Genomic DNA, 21,122 nt, shown 5'->3' on the forward strand with positions numbered 1-21,122 from the left:
ACCTACACAATGTTCAGATCAAACTAGTTCCGGTCACCGAGAAACAAGGTGATATTGAGGCACAGGAGGCACTGCAGAGAGTTGTGGGGTTGATCCCTAGTGCCAGGATGGTGAGTTATGAGTAAAGATGGAAGAAACTTGGGCTTTTCAGGTTGGAAAGGAGATGCCTATACCTTTATAGAGGTATATAAGATAATTAAGGGAATGGAAAGGATAAATATTACTTTAAATTGCAAGAGGACACGGTTTAAACTTGGAAAATGTAACTTTAAGATTGATTTCGGGACGATCTCTTTCCCAGTGATCAACATGTGGAATAGACCTTCGGATAGAGCAGTGGAGGCGAAAATCTGGAATTACTTTTGAAACTGTAGGCACTTTCTAGATGGATAAATTAAGGTGGGCTGAATGGCCGCCCTTATCCATAATTATTGTTCACACTTCGATAACCTTGGTTACCCTGAATATTTTCACAACTTCTAGTAACTGGTTACAGAGCAGCATTAGCTGGTCACTGGCTTGTCCCCTTGCCTGGCAGTATGTGTTAGGATCCAGTTGCTGCCTACCTAGTGCTTATCCTTCTTTATTTTTGGGTGTTATGTATACATGATCTAGTTTCAAAAAGTTGGAATGTCTTGCTATTGTATGGGTTTCCATTGAAAGGCCATGGGTCTTGCTGGAAGTTGATTGATGGTTTCAGTAAATCAAAATGCCAGCCTTGGTAAGTGATATAGTGATAAGTAGTAAGAGAACCTTTTTTTTAAATTGATAAAACTTTGTTACTCACTGCTCTTTTAGGAAAGAAAAGAAAATCTGGCAAGAGCCATAGTCTGGAGAAGAACAGCCGTAGTCCACAGAAGAAAATGAGGTGTGACGTTGAGGGTGAGGATTTTGTAGTTTGTTTCCGTCCTGGAATCTATGGCTACATTTCCCGTAATTTGGTAAAACAAAAAAAAGCGTGTAATGGTAAAGCATGAATAGTGCAACAAAGTCACTGCTCTAACTTTTCTTGCCTGTTATGTCACTGTGTTCTGTTTAACGCTAGACTTCCTTAGAATTTTTGTTAGAATTACTAGTAAATGGGTACAGTGACTGTTACCAGTGAAATTTTCCACATTGAACATTGAGTTTACACAATGTCAAGAACCGAGTAACTTTGCATAATTGCCCGATCAAACCCGTGGCATTTGCAGCCGGAACTCAGTTGCACTGCACACCAGTTATTATCTGGTTTAGGATACTGTTTCCCTTTTTGTATTTAGCAAGAAAGAACTTGCATTTATATAGCGTCTTTCACAACCTCAAGATGTCCCAAGACGCTTCACAGCCAATGGAGTACTTTGAAATGTGGTCACTTTTTTGTAATTTAGGGAACTGTGGCAGCCAATTTACACACAGCAGGTTCTCACTAACAACAATAAGATAAATGGTCAATTAAACTGATTTTAGTGGTGTTGATTGAACAATAAATGTTGGTCAGGACACTGGGGGAACTCTTGTGTTCTTCGAATAGTGCCATGGGATCTTTTTACACCCACCTGAACTCTGACAACAGCTAAAAGAATTCCTAAACAAGGCCAAATCCAACACCAAGTGCATGGCTCAACATTTTATTTCCCAACAATTCCAGAACCAGGCACCAGCTCGCTATGTACAGTGCTCTGGACAAAGGAAACAGTTGAGGACTCTGGTGACACAACAAACTAGAATTTTGGAAAAATACCAGTTGATGTGTAGATCACTCCAGAGGTTGGTTGAAGGATTGACAGGATCTGCCTGCGCGCCCCCCCCATCTGTTATCTAGACGCGAAGAGGCTCGTGTCCTAACCTTCAGAAACGAGGGATCCTCACCCAGAGGAATAAAAACTCCAAAAATGACACATTTCCCCTTTTAAAGAGGGGAGATGAAAGATCTGATTGCACCATAGGAGAGGATTACTGAGATGATGATCTCAGTAGGATAATTAATACTCGTCATAGTCCAAATCAGACTTGGCGAAGGAAACGTCCCGAAGGGGGCGAACCTCTGCCAATAGAATATATGAAAAAGTGACCTGGGAGAGCAAACAAAGACATGAGAATTAGGGAATATTCTCAGGCACAAAGCTCCCTGTCCCCCAGCAAAAGGTCAAGGCCTGGGACCCATGGGACTCACCTCATAGGTCGGGTCCAATAGTGCCCATACCCTGGGGGCAGAGAGGAACACCCACAGAACTGTCCAAATCATTGAAAGTCTTAATGGACTCTTGAGGAATCAACCCAAAGAGGATACTACAGCCTGGTTGAAACAAATTGAAGCACTGTCTTTCGTCATGGGAAATGAGGATCCTCTGGTACTTCATTCATCTGTAGGAAGTGGGGAAAGGAACATTTGTACAAAATTGGAAAAAAGTTGCATCCTGGTGGATCTAAAATACCAGATTCTTGGGCCACTTCCAGATAAACTATCCCCTGAGGAGATGCTTGCCCATAACTGCCACCAGTTTGAAAAATAGCACGAGGTAAGTAAAGAGGAAAATTCCCCCATTAAAGGAAATGGGAGGAAAGAAAGGCAGAGAAGTAAACTCTCGGATAAACGATATGACGATAGCGATAGTGCTAGGGAGGTACACCCTAAGCTCATGCTAGATATAGCAGGACCCCCCCAAGAGGAATACACTATAATCTGAGACCCATAGCTCAGCAGGGCTATGCTAGAATGCATGAAGGAGGACAATGAAAATCCAGCATCTGACGCTCCTCAGATCCCTATATGATAAATGGAAAAGAATATTTTGCTCTAGTAGGTACGGGGCAGAGATGTCTCTGGTAAAGGAACAAATCATCAGGGAATGGGAAGAGCTACTAAAATATCACCCTATTGATGCCATCAAGGTCCGAGCTATCGAAGGATCTGTAGAATACTCTTGCAAAAATAAGTTGGATGGATGTAAATCTAGGCAATAAGAACATAAGAAATAAGAGTAGGATTAAGCCATATGGCCTCTCGAGCCTACTCCGCCATTCAGTAAGATCATGGCTGATCATATACCTCAACTCCACTTTCCCACCATATCCCTTAATTCCCTTGATTCCCTTAGTGTCCAGAAATCTAGTGCTGTCAGTCTTGAATATACTCCACGACTGAGCATCCACAGCTCTTTGGGGAAGAGAATTCCAAAGATTCGCAACCCTCCTGAGTGAAGAAAGTTTTCCTCATCTCGGTCCTAAATGTCTGATCCTTTATCTGGAGTATGAACACGATTTTGTATGAACTTCCGGTGATTGTCATGACCGATGGGTCAGTGGATGAAGGTATGATAATTGGCAGAGACGATCTGAACAAAACGAGGATAATTAGGGTCAGAATAGCCCAGACTGTAAATATTCCCGAGGTGATTGAAGCAAGGATTGAAGAGACCAAATTAGACTGTCGTTTATTGAGAAATACTACTCAAAACACCAAGCAGGATTTTCTAATTTTAAGACTTATGCTGGAAGAATGAGTCGTTTAATGGCGGATATAGATGACATACACCCTGCAGCGAGACAATATCCTATTTTGAACTATGCAAAGGATGCCATAAAAAGTGTATCCTACAAGATCATCTTGAACAAAAAGTAATTGAACCAGGCAGAAGTGAAACAAACACCCCATCTTCCCAGTAAGGAAGCCAGATGGCGGTTGTGGTAGACTTTAGAGAACTCAATAAAGGAACTAGACTGCATGAGGCACAATTGACCTATGTGAGAGGGATGATTGAGAATTTGCCTAGATACAAATATAAGACCACACTTGATCTAGCAAATGGTTTTTGGAGCGTGCCTCAGAAACCGGAGGTTCACCATTAAACTGCCTTCATTTTGAGGGTCGGCAGTACCAATGGATGTGTTTCCCACAAGGATTGTTGAATTCCCCAACAGTATTTAATGAAGCAGTACCGTGTCAGGAATTAGGGGGTTAACATGTTATGGCCGACATTTACTTTACAGATAATGATCTCGAAGATCAATTATGAAAGCTGGATGTACTTTCACAGACTCTAATAGATCATCGCTTTGTTAATATTAAGTTTCATATCGGAAAATCTGAAGTGTATTTCCTAGGGTATTCTGTGAAAGAGGAAGGCAATGGTCTTGGCTCACAATTCAAACAAAGTGCCCAGCATTACCTTCTCAAATGCTCCCAAACGGTTACAGGGGGTCTTGGGTATTTTGAAGTTTGCAAGGGATCATATCCTGGGATTTTCAATTCTGACAGATCAGTAAGGAACCACTTTTTCTAGGAAGATGCAGATCAAGAAAAATGAAAGAAAATTGAAGATATGGTAGAGAAAGCTGCAGTATTTGAAATGAGATGTAACACTCTACCTTTAGTAGTTGAGATCAGAATAAGACAAAGGGCTGCATTCGCTAATGTCTACAACTACCTTCCGAAACATGAGGATAGGAGGTTGCAGACTTAGGTTTCATCTTCTTCAGCATGGAATGGCACTTTGCTTTTAAAGAGGTGTTGAATACTATTACTAAGTTCTTAGTGACTAAGCTCCGAGATTTATTAGGGGGACAAGACATAGTAATCAGGACTAGGGTATCACGGTTAGAAGTAGTCACCAAAGCAAGCATACCAAGTGACAAGGTCTTGAAGATGGATTGCCTGGTCCGCCCTAACGAGTGACCCAATCTTGATATTCGCAACTCTCCCCAATCGGGAGAACTTTGAATGGGATATCCCAGAATAGCGGAGAAGAGTTTCCCAGACGTCTCCTTACTGCCGAATTACCAGCTTCCATAAAGTAATCATCACTGACTGATCCTGTCAAAAAATCATGGGCAAACTCATGGGAATAGGTGTATCAGTGAGTCACTGAAGAAAATGGAGAGTATACCGAGAACAGGGGATTAGTATCTCAATTGGACAGAAGACGGCCCAATTTGCAGAGTCTAGACCCTTGGAATTGGCCTTGGACTATGATGATCCACAGTGAACTAACTTGGTAACGAGACTCCAACTATTGCATCCAGATTTGTAATGAAGTCACCCAATATGCAAATGGAAGTTTCAGCAATCATAGGAGCGAAGTCCTAAAATATGAGAATCATTGGAAAAAGATTGCTGAAAAATTATGTGATCCATACTAAAGGGAACTTGAAAGAAGGTGCATTCAGCAAGCGCAATGACAGGGCAGGTGTAGTGCCTAAATAAGGCACCCATGTCACTGAATCAATCAAGATTCTGGTAGTGATCAGGGCTAAAACCAAACAGCAGTCAGGCCAGACGGCTTACCGGGAATCACTACAGTTTTACTCTGGCAACAAGGGGTTAAATTTCACAACCCATGGGGCAGAAAGCAGCAACTCTTGGACAGAAATATGCGTTACTGGGATGGCCCCCGTGGTTAAAAAAAATTCCTCCTGAATCCTCATGGGAAGTTATAATTGAGCAAGCTCATGGAGGATGGGGAAGCCATCACATCGGTATTCATGGTACTCTGGATCACAGACTTCTGGTGGCCCGAAATAACGAACCAGATGAAGAGGTATGTTGGATCCTGTTTGAGATGCCTTCGGGTTAATCCAGGCTCCATAGCGAGGTAAGAGGACCATGGTACAGTGTGTACATGGATCTTATTGTATCACTACCTGCCACTAAGAAGGAAAATAAGTACAATTTTGTTTGAATAGACCACTTTGGTGGCTATATGGAGATTTTCCCAACCAAAGATCGAGTGAGTGAACTGGGTCTGGAAAGAGTGAAATTTTAAAAGGGGTGCAGGAACAGAGACCTGGGGGTTCACATACACAAATCTTTGAATGTGGCAGGACAAGTTAATAGGTTTTTAAAAAAAAAACAGCCTTAACATTCTGAGCTTATCAATAGAGGCATAAGAGTACAAAAGCAACAAAGTTATGCTAAACCTTTTTAAATTACTGGTTAGGCCTCAGCTGGAGAATTGTGTTCAATTCTGGGCACCACACATTAGGAAGGATGTCAAAGTCTTGGAGAGGGTGCAGAGGAGATTTACTAGATACCAGGAATGAGCCTTCAGTTGTGTGAAGAAACTAGAGAAGCTGGGACTGTTCTCTTTTGAGCAGAGAAGGCTAAGGGGAGATTTAAGAGGAGATCAAAATTGAGAGGTTTTGATAGCGTAGATAGGGAGAAACTGTTTCCACTGGTGGATTGGTAACCAAAGGACACTGATTGAAGATAATTAGCAAAAGAATCAGGGGAGATGAGATTTTTTTACGTGGCAAGTTATGATCTGCAATTCACTGCCTGAAAGGGTAGTGGAAGTGGATTCAATAATAACTTTCAAAAGGGAATTGGATATATACTTGAAAAGGAAAAATTTACATGGTTATGGGGAAAGAGCAGAGGAGTGGGACTAATTGGAGAGCTCTTTGAGAGATCCAGCGCAGCCATGATGGGCTAAATGGCCTCCTGTGCTGTAAGATTCTATAAATTGGCTTCTAAAGCAGTTGACACATGGCAATACCAGTTTTGCGGACAAGAGCATTCTACGGCTTATAACAGGAATTCTCAAATGGTAGAAGGGAAATGAAGGACAGTTCGATGTCACCCTGCCTTTGGTAACCCGAATTCCTATAGTAAGAAGATCTCATATTTTGGGAACTAAGAAATCTTGGGACCATTACGAAGGACAGGGGGATGCCTATAAAGCTCCTTATACCACTTTTAACGAAAAAGGCTAATAAAACGGCCCTGTATGTTCTCCAAGAATGATCGCAACAAATAGATAAAGTCCGCCTAAAGCAGAAAAAAAAGAGACTGTGACTCTCAGAAATGTGAAGTGATGTTGAACAGAGACAATCTGCTAGAATACCAAATTCTGGCCAATGGCGCTCATCTAGTGATAATGAGCACTGGTGCTTTCCAGGATTACGAGGAACTTATGAATGTCAGGGAAAGGTCGGAGACAAACAGATGGAGCCGCAAGGCCCCGAAGCATAAATCGGAACGAGGGCAAACGTGTCTTGCCCATTCCAGGCAGTAGAGAATCAATATCAGAGATGGCTATTATCACCTATACCAACGATAACTCACTAGAACTCTGAGGAACTAAATAGGTATTGAACGATGTACATTCTGAGGAAGAAGTAAGACCAGCTATAGTAGTCCTGACTATGAGCCAAGAAAGGTGGGCGGCTTTCATGAGAAAAGGATTGATGAACATGAAAACTGTCTAAACCAAATCAAGTGAGAGGTCATTGAACGTGCGCAAGATATCTGGGTAGAGTTTACGCCAGTAATATCAGGAAATCCGGGCAGAATCGGCCAAACCAGCTCAAAAGTTCGGGGAATTTTAAATGTAAATGAGTTACGCCTCCAAACCACTCTTGTTCGTGTTTTCCATGATCTTTTACGCTGGTTTAAGATTCAATTTGCCCGGACCAGGCCCCACCCACAAAAGCGGCCACGCTCCCAGGTTGACATTGTGAGTTTCCGTCAATTAGGGAAGGTTCTTCAAATCACGCTTATTTTCTTTGGCGCACAGGCACTAGTAGACACGTTTTTAAAAAATTTTCATATCAAAAAATATTTAATTTGCCATGAAACTGACTAGTGTACATCAATGAAACTATTAAATGGTTCAGTATAGTTTTTTCCAAGTCATTTTCAGTGATTTTTAAATCTGGTAACTCAGTTGGAGGACTGGACACTTATTAAAAATGCTTATTTTTAGTGATTAAACCTATTTTCAGCTGTATTAATAAAATTGCACCAGGTTACCATTCTCATACATAAAGCAATACTTTTTAATAGAAAAAAGATTACATTCTGTTGCACTGTCCGTTTGCGCTGATTCATGGAAGATTTTACATTTGTGATTATGGAAATTAATTTTATTGGAAACTTGAACTGTAACCTAACCAGTGCTATTTTGGACGCAATTTCCTAATTGATTTTGAAGAATGCATAAGAAATTTGGGCTAACAGATTCTTAATCCGAATAAACCAGCAGAAAATACAGGAAAACTCAGAGGATAAAAATAAACAAGCAGGAAATCAAAAAGGACACACAGAATTAAGGAGATGCCTGGGGAAGGAGGAGATAGGTCAGTTGTGGGATGGACTGTGGTGGTTATTGTCCTGGATTGTCCATCTGATCAGAAAAGTTTATTATGATTATGAAATGGGTATTTTGGAATATTCTGGTCTTAATCCGAATCGGAGCGGCCATAAAATTGAAGCGCTTGCTCCATTCTTTGTGAAACTATCAGCTGAAGAAGGGGTATACTAAACTGATCATCCCAAATTGATGTAGAAGGTGGACAGTAACAGTTAATCCAATGAGAATAAAAGTTAGAGGTGTGATAAATATGTCGTATAGTTGAATAATAAAGACTAAACTATAGAAAGCTGCTTGTAGCTGTGGCCACATCCTGTGACAGCTGATTCAACTACCAGCTGATTAAGTGTTAGATTTTTTTTAATAGAAAAAAAACAAGAGGGGAAAATAAGGCAGAGAAACAAATAAAGTTACCATGACTTCCTAGATATAGCCTGAACATGATTTTTTTGAGCGAACTTGAAATAGCAAGGGGGGAATAATTCTGTAGCAGTGCGTGAACCAGTTGAACATGGTGATTTTGAATTTGATTTAAGTTTCTTTTAGATGACCAGCCTGAAGGCCACTCTGGATTGCCGGTGCCAGCTACTAAGCATCAGCCGCTAAATGATGAAGGGACTGGTCAAAATCCTGTGAGCCGGAACGAGGTTGAGCTCCCAAGGGGAGCAAATACTATACCCTCAGATCCCGTGGAACTGTTCATCCGGTACTTCAACCCCGGAGCCAGAAAAACCTACTTAATTGATCAATACTTGATCTCATTTATATCACCACTGTCTGTTGCTTCGCTGACCTTTATGTGCAGGGCTTGTAGGTCTGATGTAAGACTTTGAGAGCGATAGCAGAGGTGCTATGTGTAATGCCTTGTACGATCATTTGAGACGAAAGTGCCTAAAATGTCCAATAACAACTTATCGGATGCCCAGGAGAATATTACCGAAACATCAACCAGTGGTGTGTCCAGTCCTGAGAGACTGTAGATGAACACAGCCCTTCAATTGTATCTGAACAGGAGTCCATTATCCCTGGTAACTACCATGTTGCTTTACATTGACAAGGTGCGTGAGAATGTAACCGTAAGTGTCGAGGATTATTCACTGCGTACAGTGGCCCCTTGGATTACTGTGGCAATGACATCCCTGGTACTAATTCTGTGTTTGATGGAGAGAGCTAGGAAATGGATGCATCCTAAGGGTCAAATTAAATTGATCTTAGCCAAAGCCTTGGAGATGATCTGGGTAGCTCCTGTATGTTCCTGGATATGCATGAGAGGAGATATAACGAGGCAAACTGAGTCTGGATTGAGAAGCCTGGCATGGATTATTTCGGGTCTGTATTTTAGAATTGGGAATAACCTTAATTGTGATTGTAATAATTAGAATAATTGTGATAGTGAATCTTATCATCCAACTTAGTTGGAGAAATCGAATCACCATATTTAAATGAATAAAGGGGACAATCTTATGTGGAATAACAGTTGAAGTATGTCTAACTAACATTTTAAATCAGTTAAGAAAAAAACGATTGTTATTTTAGAGTAATAGGACACTATATAGCTATCATCATAGGGTATATGCTAATAAACTGGTTATTGTATTAAAAGATAATATCTATGGCTTATCCTGGGGAAAATAGTGAACAAACACGAGCATGCCGAAAGATGATGAGAAGAATCTTTGCCCAGCTATTAACTGAACTGCCTGTTGTAATATCATTCTTACCTTGGGTTATTGGTAGGACAGTTTAGTAAAAGGAATCTAGAAATGGCATTCCAAAAGTATGGGTCTGCCTCTTGATCCTTTACTTGTATAAATTTATGACTGGATGGACATCCTAGAATTAGAGACTGTTTTTTGTCAGGAAAAAATAAGATGACTTTCAAGGACTCTCGAATCCTTATGGGGAAGTCAGGCCCCTAAGCAAAAAGTGGAATTAATTGAATTAGAAGGACTGGAACCCCCATGCAATCAGCCAGGCAGGGAGGTTGTTGAAATAGTGATTTTAAAAAAATTCCATCCTTTCTCTTGTTTGAGCATGAAAGGAAGGAACGGATGTACGACTGGAATGGAAGACTAGGGTCTGTGTTGAGCAAATTTATGTGCAAGTTATAATTGTCGCATAAGAGAGTTTGATATAGAGTGCCACTGTTCCCTTGACCACCCGCTACTGAATTCATCCTTTAAGCTGACCATATGGAGTGCTTGGCACAAAGACCTGAGGGATCGGCTACATATAAAACACCCAAGACAAGTAAAACTTCAGTTCAGAATAAAGCTTGATTTGTATTGTTATTTCTCTGTTTAACTTGGCTGTTATTATAATCTGGGAGGCTGTGTTGGGATTGGAGAAAGAATTGGATTATGTTAAAACCAACTTCTAATTAATGCATCATAGGTAAGGATCTTATCCCTTCAATCTAAACCGCTTGTGCTGAACACACTAATTAAAGGTCTGTCAGATGTGGTTGAACTTTTTCCAGACAAGCCAAAATGAATGTCATTAAAATGGCGGGTTACAATCAAGCAGAAAGCTATATAAAAGTAGCACAGATGATCAGTTGGTCCACAAAACTGCTGTCCTGTTCCCAACTGGAGGGGATGTCATGAATAAATGAACCGTTCATAATATAATTAATAGTAGAATGAACTTAGAGCCTGTAGTCTGAATGCCCCATTTCCTCCTGAAGTTGACAAAAATACAAATGACCAACGCAGATGCTCTCCAATCCTAAACTGTTTAGATTATAGAAGCTGATAGTTAGTTGGTTAACCACAGTGTGGTTTTGAATGATGGTAGAGGAAGTAAACTTGCAATGGAGAACACATTGCTAAGCCAATGAGCAAGCAAACTGCAGCTTACTTCGAGATTATTGAGCAATGAAGTTGCTCTTTACGATGCACTAGGACAAAGCTGCGAATGAGAATCTGATCTAAACCAAATATCTTAGGCAGTCATGGTTGTTGACCCATAGCTGATGAGTCATTGACTGCTTGGTGGAAAATAGATTGGTTGTTGGTGAGCTGATATATTTTTGGCTATATTGCTGTTGGAAGTAAACTGTTCTGTTATGTGCCTGTCTTTGCTGAACTAAGTCACCTGAAATGAGATTTGTGTATGTAGAGAAATTTGATGCTAAATAAACAATTAATTTTTTTAAACCAACCTACATATTGGTGTGGTTTACCGTACTCTAGCCTAAGGCACCACTCCCCCCTCCGAGGCTAGTGATCTGCTGTCTGGTCCACCAGAAGTTCTTGGGTCCAGACCCTATCCACTGTGACAACATCCTGTACTTCAAAATTAAGCATGAAAAGTCATTTTTTTTCCAAACAATTCCACTACAATTCTGCAAAAGGCAATTGTTTGTTTAGATCTGCATATCTTATTGTCATGTTTGGAGATTTCAGACTATGCTGCTATGGGTGGACCTTGATGCAATGTGTATCAAAAATGCTAAACTTACCTCTTGATGGCATAAATTCACAGGGTGCCAAGGCTGTGAGATATTGATGAGGATTCAGACAGGAGATCTGGACTAGCATTCTGGAGATAGTGAAAGATATGTTGACGTTCCACTCATTGCCTTTTATCAATGAGTCAATTCTGTAATGGAAAGATGCTCAGACCACTTAAGAGAGCAACTGACTCTTCTGAACCCAAGAAGGAATCTATGGCAGACTCATATTTCTAACTTGGTGGCAGCTGCCGTCAGGATTGAGTTATACTGATGATGAAGGCAATTTGAAATGGTTAAAAGGTGATTGGAACAGGAACAGCAATATCAGAAAATGTCCAAATCAAGAGGTCAAGCTTGAGTTGGAAAGGTTGGCAGTGACAAACAAGCGAAGGAGAAAATTTTTTCAGCCAAAAGTGCTTGAGTGAGGAGAAGAATTGCGAGAACAAGAGCAATGCAGATCGCAGGAAGAGCAGGAACAATGTGAAATTGAGGCTGAGGCGGAGTAAATGCCAGCAAAAGGAGAAACCGCACTAGCATGAGGCTGATAGAGCATCAATGTGCTCTTGAAGTGGCAGAGAAACACGCATTTGCAGCGAGTCTGGTAAGTGGGATCATGAAACTCAGCGCCTGTCATTTCATTAAATCAAATCTTGTGGGAAATGACATTGAAGATTTTATTTGGATATTTGAATTGTTAGACGGTCACCACAAAATAAATAGGCCAACCAACTTGTGATGTCACTATATGTAAAAATGCTTAATGATTTTCTTGTGTTAACCCTGCTGATAATATGGACTGTGATAATGTAAGGTGTGCTATCCTTGGAGCTTATGATTTAATACCTGAAGTGTACAAATAGAAATTTTAAAAACTGAGAGAATCCAAACAGTACAAATAGAGAAATGGTTATACAGCTTGGCAGATATGGCTGGAAAGAGACAGTGGAGTAGACTATTGAAGTCATTGCCACTTAATGTTAGGGGGCTGATTTCTGCAAATCTTCCAGATTATTTTAGAATCTAATTACTTGATCAGGAGTATAAACCTCTTGAGCAGCTAAGCGTATATACTAATCATTTCTGGGCTTGTGAGCACAGATAAGCCATCGCACGGGTGGGGTGCTAGCTGCATCACGCCATCCTATGGATGAGCTGCTCAGCTTACTCCAGGTGAAGCCCAAGAGGATCAGTTAAGCAGAAGTCACATCTGGAGGTAACGAGGTTAAGTGTTTTAAATGGCCAAGTCGGCCAGAAGGTGAACCACTACTGGGCTCTCAGCAATCCTACAGCACAAACTAGGAGGCCATTTGAGCTTAAAAGGTATACTGAAGCCTTGCCAGATGTGGCTCAGTGGGTAGCACTCTCACCTCCTGAGCCAGAAGGTTGTGGGTTCAAGTCCCACTCCAGGCACAAAATCCAGGCTGATACTCCAATACAGTATTTGAGGGAGTGCTGCACTGTCAGAGGATTTTGGATGAGATGTTAAAAGGCCCTGTCTGCCCCCTCGGGTGGATGTAAAAGATCTCATTGCACTATTTCGAAGAGCAGGGGAATTCTCCCCGGTGTCCTGGCCAACATTTATCTCTCAACCAACACAACTAAAACAGATTATCTGGTCATTATCCCATTGCTGTTTGTGGGAGCTTGCTGTGCACAAATTGGCTGTCACGTTTTCTACATTACAACAGTATACTGCAAAAAAGTACTTCATTGGCTGTAAAAGCGCTTTGGGACAGCCTGAGGTCATATAAAGCGCTATATGAATGCAAGTTTTTCTTCCTTCCTTCTTTCCAATGCAGATAGATTGACTCCTTACCCTCACCTAGTCATGGTGAATGGAATGCAGCTAAGGGGTTGCAAGACAGGCTGCTCTTTCATCATAGAATACGGTGACCTGATTAAGGATACCATTACGATTGCTATTCTGCATTGGTTGGACATTTTGAACATTGAATTTACTAAGACTCCGAGGTCTCTTTCAATTTCAAATGTAAGGAGTCTTAAAACACCAGGTTATAGTCCAACAGCTTTATTTCACCTGATGAAGGAGGAAGCCTCCGAAAGCTTGTGATTTTAAATAAAGCTGTTGGACTATAACCTGGTGTGTAAGACTCCTTACATTAGTCCACCCCAGTCCATCACCGGCATCTCCACATCTTTCAATTTCATTCATAGGTATTTCAACACTGTGGAAAATGAGTTACATCCATTTTTCCTTTCTATGTACATATTAAATTTCATCTGCTATTTCTCCACTTATATAATTTGTCCAACATGTTTTGTAGTTTGAGTTGCCTTCTCTGATTCCACTGACCTATCTAGTTTGATATCATCTGCAGACTTTAAATCAAGATAAGGCTTGCATGTCGGTAATTTGAGGGTTCATCTCTTGCCCTACTTCTAAAAACAGGGTTGACTTTTGCTAACTTCCAATCTGTTGGGAAGTTAACTGATTAAATTGAGTATTGGTGAAGGAATCTGTAATCTCCACTAGCACCCTAGGATGTGAATTGTGAGAAACTAGAGTCTTGTTCAACTTTAGTTTCTTTAATATGACTTCCTTTTGTAGTACAAAGGATTTCCAGTGTGTTGTACACCTCTCCACACTAGAATCTTCCCTATTCCCCTCTTTTTCAATGATCAAAATAATTTATGATGTGGAGATGCCGGTGATGGACTGGGGTTGACAATTGTAAACAATTTTACAACACCAAGTTATAGTCCAGCAGTTTTATTTTAAATTCACAAGCTTTCGGAGGCTTCCTCCTTCGTCAGGTGAACGATGTGAAAAATCGTTCACCTGACGAAGGAGGAAGCCTCCGAAAGCTTGTGAATTTAAAATAAAACTGCTGGACTATAACTTGGTGTTGTAAAATTGTTTACAAAATAATTTAGTAATTCTGCCACATCCCTGTCCTCAGACATAGTCCCCACTGCTATTGATAAATGGTCCAAAGTCCCTCTGCGCTCTTTTGCTGTTATTAAAGAACTGGGATATAGTGCTACAGGGTAAGCGATGAATCCCTTTTACCAATGAGGCCTGCACTGGAAATGGTACAGCATGCTGCCGAACCTACCTCTGCCAACCTACCTCTGCCAACCTACCTCTGCCAACCTACCTCTGCCAACCTACCTCTGCCAACCTACCTCTGCCAACCTACCTCTGCCCACTATCTGACAGTAAGTACTGCACTAGTGGACCATATAACCTGGGCTGCAAAAGTAAAAACAAATTTCTTACTTTAAGATTAACAGAAATAAGAATAAAGATAGGCTAGTTCAGAAAACTTCATGGTTTTTTAAACAATAATTGTCACTTGCCTCTAGCAATTCTCTGTAGTAGCCCTTTTATCTTTGGACCAGGCATCCATGAAAGTTTTGCATTAACCTGAACTCCCACGAAGGCCTCTACTAGCCCATTCGTCAAGTGTACCCAATCAGTGAAGTGTGAAAGCACTGAATAATCTAGTATACTAGCCTGGGTTATATGCTTCTCTCTTCTTTGTCACAGCCTGGATCAAAGCAAAGATTTAAAAAAAAGACCTTCACACTTAAATAAAACAGTCAATCATAAGTAGGTTTCAAAGACCCAATGTCACAATTTTGAAACATGTTGATTTGTATAGCTATAAAGATAACAACTTATTGTTGTCATCTCACAGTTGTAAACAATTTTACAACACCAAGTTATAGTCCAGCAATTTTATTTTAAATTCACAAGCTTTCGGAGGCTTCCCCCTTCGTCAGGTGAACGATGTGAAATGAAATCCTCGAAATGAAATCGCATTTATAATTCACAGAACAATGCTTGGTGATAACAGACAGTTTTTTCAACTGCCCGTTGCCAAGGCAATCAGTGTGCAGACAGACAGGTGTTACCTGCCAGGTCTCACAGAATATACAAATCACCAAAAAAAAAAAGAACAAACAAAAAAAAACAGAGATAGAGAGGTAGAAACATAGAAAAGACAGCAACTGACCCGTTATATTAAAAACAGATAACATTTGTTCGCTGGTGGGGTAACGTGTAGCGTGACATGAACCCAAGATCCCGGTTGAGGCCGTCCTCATGGGTGCGGAACTTGGCTATCAATTTCTGCTCGACGATTTTGCGTTGTCGTGTGTCTCGAAGGCCGCCTTGGAGAACGCTTACCCGAAGGTCGGTGGATGAATGTCCATGACTGCTGAAGTGTTCCCCGACTGGGAGGGAACCCTCCTGTTTGGCGATTGTTGCGCGGTGTCCGTTCATCCGTTGTCGCAGCGTCTGCATGGTCTCGCCAATGTACCATGCTCTGGGGCATCCTTTCCTGCAACGTATGAGGTAGACAACGTTGGCCGAGTCACAGGAGTATGAACCATGCACCTGGTGGGTGGTGTCCTCTCGTGTGATGGTGGTATCTGTGTCGATGATCTGGCATGTCTTGCAGAGGTTACCGTGGCAGGGTTGTGTGGTGTCGTGGACGCTGTTCTCTTGAAAGCTAGGTAATTTGCTGCGAACGATGGTCTGTTTGAGGTTAGGTGGCTGTTTAAAGGCGAGTAGTGGAGGTGTGGGGATGGCCATAGCGAGGTGTTTGTCCTCATTGATGACATGTTGAAGGCTGCGGAGAACATGGCGTAGTTTCTCCGCTCCGGGGAAGTACTGGACGACAAAGGGTACTCTGTTGGTTGCATCCCGTGTTAGTCTCCTGAGGAGGTCTATGCGATTTTTTGCTGTGGCCCGTCGGAACTGTCGATCGATGAGTCGAGCGTCATATCCCGTTCTTACCAGGGCGTCTTTCAGCGTCTGTAGGTGTCCATCGCGTTCCTCCTCGTCTGAGCAGACCCTGTGTATTCGCAGGGCCTGTCCATAGGGGATGGCCTCTTTGACGTGGTTAGGGTGGAAGCTGGAAAAGTGGAGCATCGTGAGGTTGTCCGTGGGCTTGCGGTAGAGTGAGGTGCTGAGGTGCCCGTCTTTGATGGAGATTCGTGTGTCCAAGAAAGAAACTGATTCTGAGGAGTAGTCCATGGTGAGCTTGATGGTGGGATGGAACTTGTTGATGTTATCGTGTAGTCTCTTTAGTGATTCCTCACCGTGGGTCCATAGAAAGAAAATGTCGTCGATGTATCTGGTGTATAGTGTTGGTTGGAGGTCTTGTGCAGTGAAGAAGTCCTGCTCGAACTTGTGCATGAAAATGTTGGCGTATTGGGGTGTGAATTTGGTCCCCATGGCTGTTCCGTGTGTTTGGGTAAAGAACTGGTTATTGAAGGTGAAGACATTGTGATCCAGGATGAAACGGATGAGTTGTAGGATGGCGTCTGGAGATTGGCTGTTGTTGGTGTTGAGTATTGATGCTGTTGCAGCGATGCCGTCATCGTGGGGGATACTGGTGTAGAGTGCCGAGACGTCCATCGTGGTGAGAAGTGTTCCTGGTTCAACTGGTCCGTGGGTACTGAGTTTTTGTAGGAAGTCTGTAGTGTCGCGACAGAAGCTGGGGGTTCCCTGTACGATGGGTTTCAGGATGCCCTCGATGTATCCAGAGAGGTTCTCACACAGGGTTCCGTTGCCTGATACGATAGGACGTCCGGGTGTGTTGGCTTTGTGTATCTTTGGGAGGCAGTAGAAGTCTCCCACGCGGGGAGTACGTGGGATGAGAGTGCGTAGGATGTTTTGAAGGTCTGGATCGAAGGTCTTGATCAGTTTGTTGAGCTGGTGGGTGTGTTCTTTGGTCGGGTCTGCGGGTAACCGTCTGTAGTGTTCCTGGTTGTCCAGTTGTCGGTATGCTTCTTTGCAATAGTCCGTTCTGTTCTGTATGACAATGGCTCCTCCTTTGTCCGCTGGTTTGATGACGATGTTGCGGTTGGTCTTGAGAGCGTTGATGGCGTTGCGTTGTGCTCGGGTGACATTCTGGACTGTCTTCTGAGTGCGGCTGATGAATCTGGCATTGACGCATTTCCTGATAGCTTGAGCGTACATGTCAAGCTGAGGGCAGCGACCCTCCGGAGGAGTCCAGTTTGACTCTTTCCTCTTCGGTTGCTGTACCGCGGATCCCTCTGTCTGCTGTTCCGGATCGTCGATTGTCTCATTGGGTTCGCTGCTGAAATCTTGGGGTTTGTGGTAGAATTCCCGGAGCCTCATTCTCCTGATGAATTCCTCTGTGTCCGCCGTGAGACTAGTGGGGTCCATTTTGGTAGTGGGGCAGAAATTGAGCCCTCGGCTGAGAACTTCGATTTCGTCTGGTTGAAGGGTGTGGTCGGACAAATTGACAATAGACTTCCCTGTGGTTGCAACCGTGGTACCAGGGGAAGCTTGGTCGATCTCACAGTGGCATGAGACACCTCACACTATTGCATTAGTGTGAGGTGTCTCAGTAAATGATCAGTAAGTATACAAAAGGCACCCCCACTCCCTGCAGTGCAGTATCAAACCCAAACGACCATGGCTTTATATACCAAGTTATAGAGACACTAGTTTCCCCATGGGAATTGCTGAGCATTTTAAAAAAAAAACAAAGCATTAGTCTAGTTAAATACATGAGATTCCTATGATCTTTAACTAAAAAATCTCTCTTCGTCACACCACAAGATGAGATTCAACATTATAAATCTTATCTACCAAAATTCTCATCTTCATGTCTGCTAATGTCAATAGATGCAATTTCTCTGTGTTCCTTCTCATTCGACCCAGTGCACGCCTATCAGATTTTGCTCCATTCCTCCAACATTGTGACTTCATTTCTGTTTCCCATCCTGTATCTATCTCGCTGAACTGCCTCTAATCATGTCAGTGAGTGTAGTTTGGACTAGAGTTGAGATGAAAAGTTGGCACTTAGATATCAGTGCTTTGTTAATTTATCCCATGTGTCCATTCCAGATGGGAGAAGCTGGAACCCAGCCCCTTTTAAGAACTGTTGAAATGCCACACTGTTTTCTAGCGCTAACTTTCTAATGTGCTGTATATTTGTAACCTTATCATGTCTTCCCCAGTTCGGTCAATTGCTGTTTGCCTGCTTGCATTATATGCACGGATGCTGTCACTTATATTATGGAAACAGTTGCCTAATTGAATCAGTTCCTGTTATCACCCTATTTGTACTGCAGAATGTTTTCAATAATGATGGGAAAGCTGCATATGTGCAGTTCTTCACAATGCGATTTTAAAACTAATATTGTGTAAGTGCAGTTGGTACAAGTGATATTAGTGATTTTCAGTCTGGCTAGGCCATTCCCTGATACCAGCAGAAGGACTGTACAGGCCAGCAGTGATAAACTCATTGACCTGTACAGATGGTTAAGAAGTCAGCCCCTCCCAGCCTGAGGCCAGATGTAAGATAGTGTAAGTGTTGCTGGTGAGGAAGTGTTTGGTCTTGTTGGCAGCATATCAAGGAGGGTTGGCACATGGTCATTTACACTACAAAGTTGCCTCTTCCGCTGGCATTTATCAGGATATATTTGGGGTAAGTACACTGATGACCATTTAGCCAAGTGAACCAATTATCTTTGAAAACTGCTTTCTCATGATTATCAACAATAAATAAGTACCTCTTCAAAATCTGCATGTAAAGGTGAAACACAGAAGGTATAATTAGGATACATATCTTGATATCAAGTGACACTGAGGCCAAGAAAGCAGAAGAAAAACTTCCAGGTTCCCATTCCTGATTGTTTATACAGAGGTCCCAGCTTTGATTTCTTTTCACTCCACTCCCCTCTCCACCCTGTATCAAATTGCTTGTTAGTACTCTGATCACACATGAATAGCCATTTCGATGAAATGTCAGGGCTGACTGAGCTGTGTACCCCAGCATGAATCGCCATCTTCAGGAGAAAATTGAAGGGGAAAAAAGGCTGTCCTAAAGGCTCAATGGGTAAATATACTATAAGGTGTGATACTAAATTATACTGATCAAGAAGATCCTGAGTTTGATTCCCTGTCTATGATGAATTATCTGTAGTAGCAGTGAGAATCAAAATTTGCCCCAGTTTCTGCAGGGAAGGTCAGGAAAGCACAGCTAAAATCCTCATTCCTGATGAGAAGTTGGAGTGAAAAATATTGTGGGTGTTGGGCAAGGAAAGGAAAGGATTAGGCTCAACTGTGATTATCCCAATCCATCATGATCGAATAACCTGCCCACAATCACTGATTAGGCGCATACTTGTGAAGTGTGTTAGATATCCTGAGGATGCCGAAGGTGCTATATAAATGCAAGTTCTTTCTTTACTTGAAAAATGGTCACTTGGGCATGCTATCAAAGACAAGTTGGCATCCATGGAACCAATTGAATCACCATCTTCAAGAAAAGGGAATGAAAAATTAGAAAAACAATTGATTCAGCGCCAATCAATTTTTTTTTTGTTTCTGTGACAGGTGCCAAACTTCTACCCAACTATAACTGTCGTGTTATGATCCGGGATAAAACCTACTCATCATCAGGAGAACGTGCTGTTCTCGTCAGTCTGCTGCCTATTTCTGGACAGCCCTGCAGGGCAAGGGAGAAAGTCAGAGCCAAACCTCAATAATTGTACGATGGAGTCCGTCTGGTTCCTGGCAACCTTTAATATTGAGCCATTTTTAAAAAAAAAATAATCCCGTTACTTCTGTGGAGTGCAATGATGTTTTTGTTACTGCATTAAGCATTTAAATAAAATTTTGCCATGGTGTCATTACTAATATGCTAATGATGGCAGGAGTGAAAACGGTTTAGTTGATAATTGTGGTCAGATAATATGCTTTATTGAGAGAGGTTATCTAGTGAGTATAAGTTGATGGGGATTTTCCACTTTGGGGCTGTTGTTTCTATCACATTTGGTCAAAAGCTGAGACAGTTGCCTCATTTGACTTGACGAGTACCTCCATTAAATTGTGCTTGATTCCAGCATATAAATCAAACTGAATTAGTTTTGTTTAAAACAAAGTATTGAACAATATGCCAGTGGCTACTGTGGATAAGGAAACAAGTGGCTGGATGAGAATTTCTTGGTGCTGTGCTAAGTAAGTGCATTGTTTTTTTCAGAATGTATGATGATAATCAAAAACACTGGTAAATTGGCTTCACTATTGTTTAATCAGCCAATTTTATTTTATATTGAAGGGCTGTGACTTTGTAATTGTTTTTGACACTACTTTTTATACTTCTGTGTAACTGTTACAATTTGCAGAATGTTTGCATAAAATAGAAATTACTAACCAATGTTTTTGTTACCGTGTGAAATTATTTGCTCTGATTAGATGTCAAAATTGTACGTTTTATTATTAAAGAATGTTGACTACGTCTAAATCTGTTTCAAATTTTGAGTGTTATTGTTGTCATTTTAAAGAACTGTAGCATTTTGCAGATTCATTTTTATGGTCCTGTAAAGTTCTTCTATTTTATAAGCATAGAAAATAGGAGCAGGAGTAGGCCATTCGGCCCTTTGAGCCTGTTCCGCCATTCAATATGATCATGGCTGATTCTCTACCTCAATACCATATTCCTGCTCTCTTCCCACACCTTTTTTGTGTCTAGAAATCTATCTAGCTCCTTCTTAAATATATTCAGTGACTTGGCCTCTACAGCTTTCGGTGGTAGAGAATTCCACAAGTTTACCACCCTCTGAGTGAAGAAATTTCTCCTCAT

At 41.6% G+C, this 21,122-nt stretch overlaps 1 protein-coding gene across 2 annotated transcripts in view; it reads left to right on the forward strand.

Moving 5' to 3' along the window:
• LOC137334808 (uncharacterized) overlaps positions 1 to 20,783 on the forward strand; it is a 44,457-nt gene extending 23,674 nt beyond the window's left edge. The window contains exons 4-6 of one of the 2 annotated variants that reach the window (XR_010966250.1): positions 799 to 882; positions 11,559 to 12,130; positions 19,874 to 19,953. Coding sequence is in view for 1 of the 2 variants with exons in the window: in XM_067999797.1 (XP_067855898.1) it covers positions 799 to 882; positions 19,874 to 20,025 (236 nt within the window). In the remaining variant the exon portion in view is untranslated. Of the gene's footprint in view, positions 1 to 798; positions 883 to 11,558; positions 12,131 to 19,873 lie in introns of both variants that reach the window. The other variant, XM_067999797.1, reaches the window with a different exon arrangement.
• Positions 20,784 to 21,122: the final 339 nt, after the last annotated feature.

The sequence above is a fragment of the Heptranchias perlo genome, chromosome 18, assembly GCF_035084215.1.
Source record: "Heptranchias perlo isolate sHepPer1 chromosome 18, sHepPer1.hap1, whole genome shotgun sequence".
Classification (NCBI taxonomy): Eukaryota; Metazoa; Chordata; class Chondrichthyes; order Hexanchiformes; family Hexanchidae; genus Heptranchias; species Heptranchias perlo.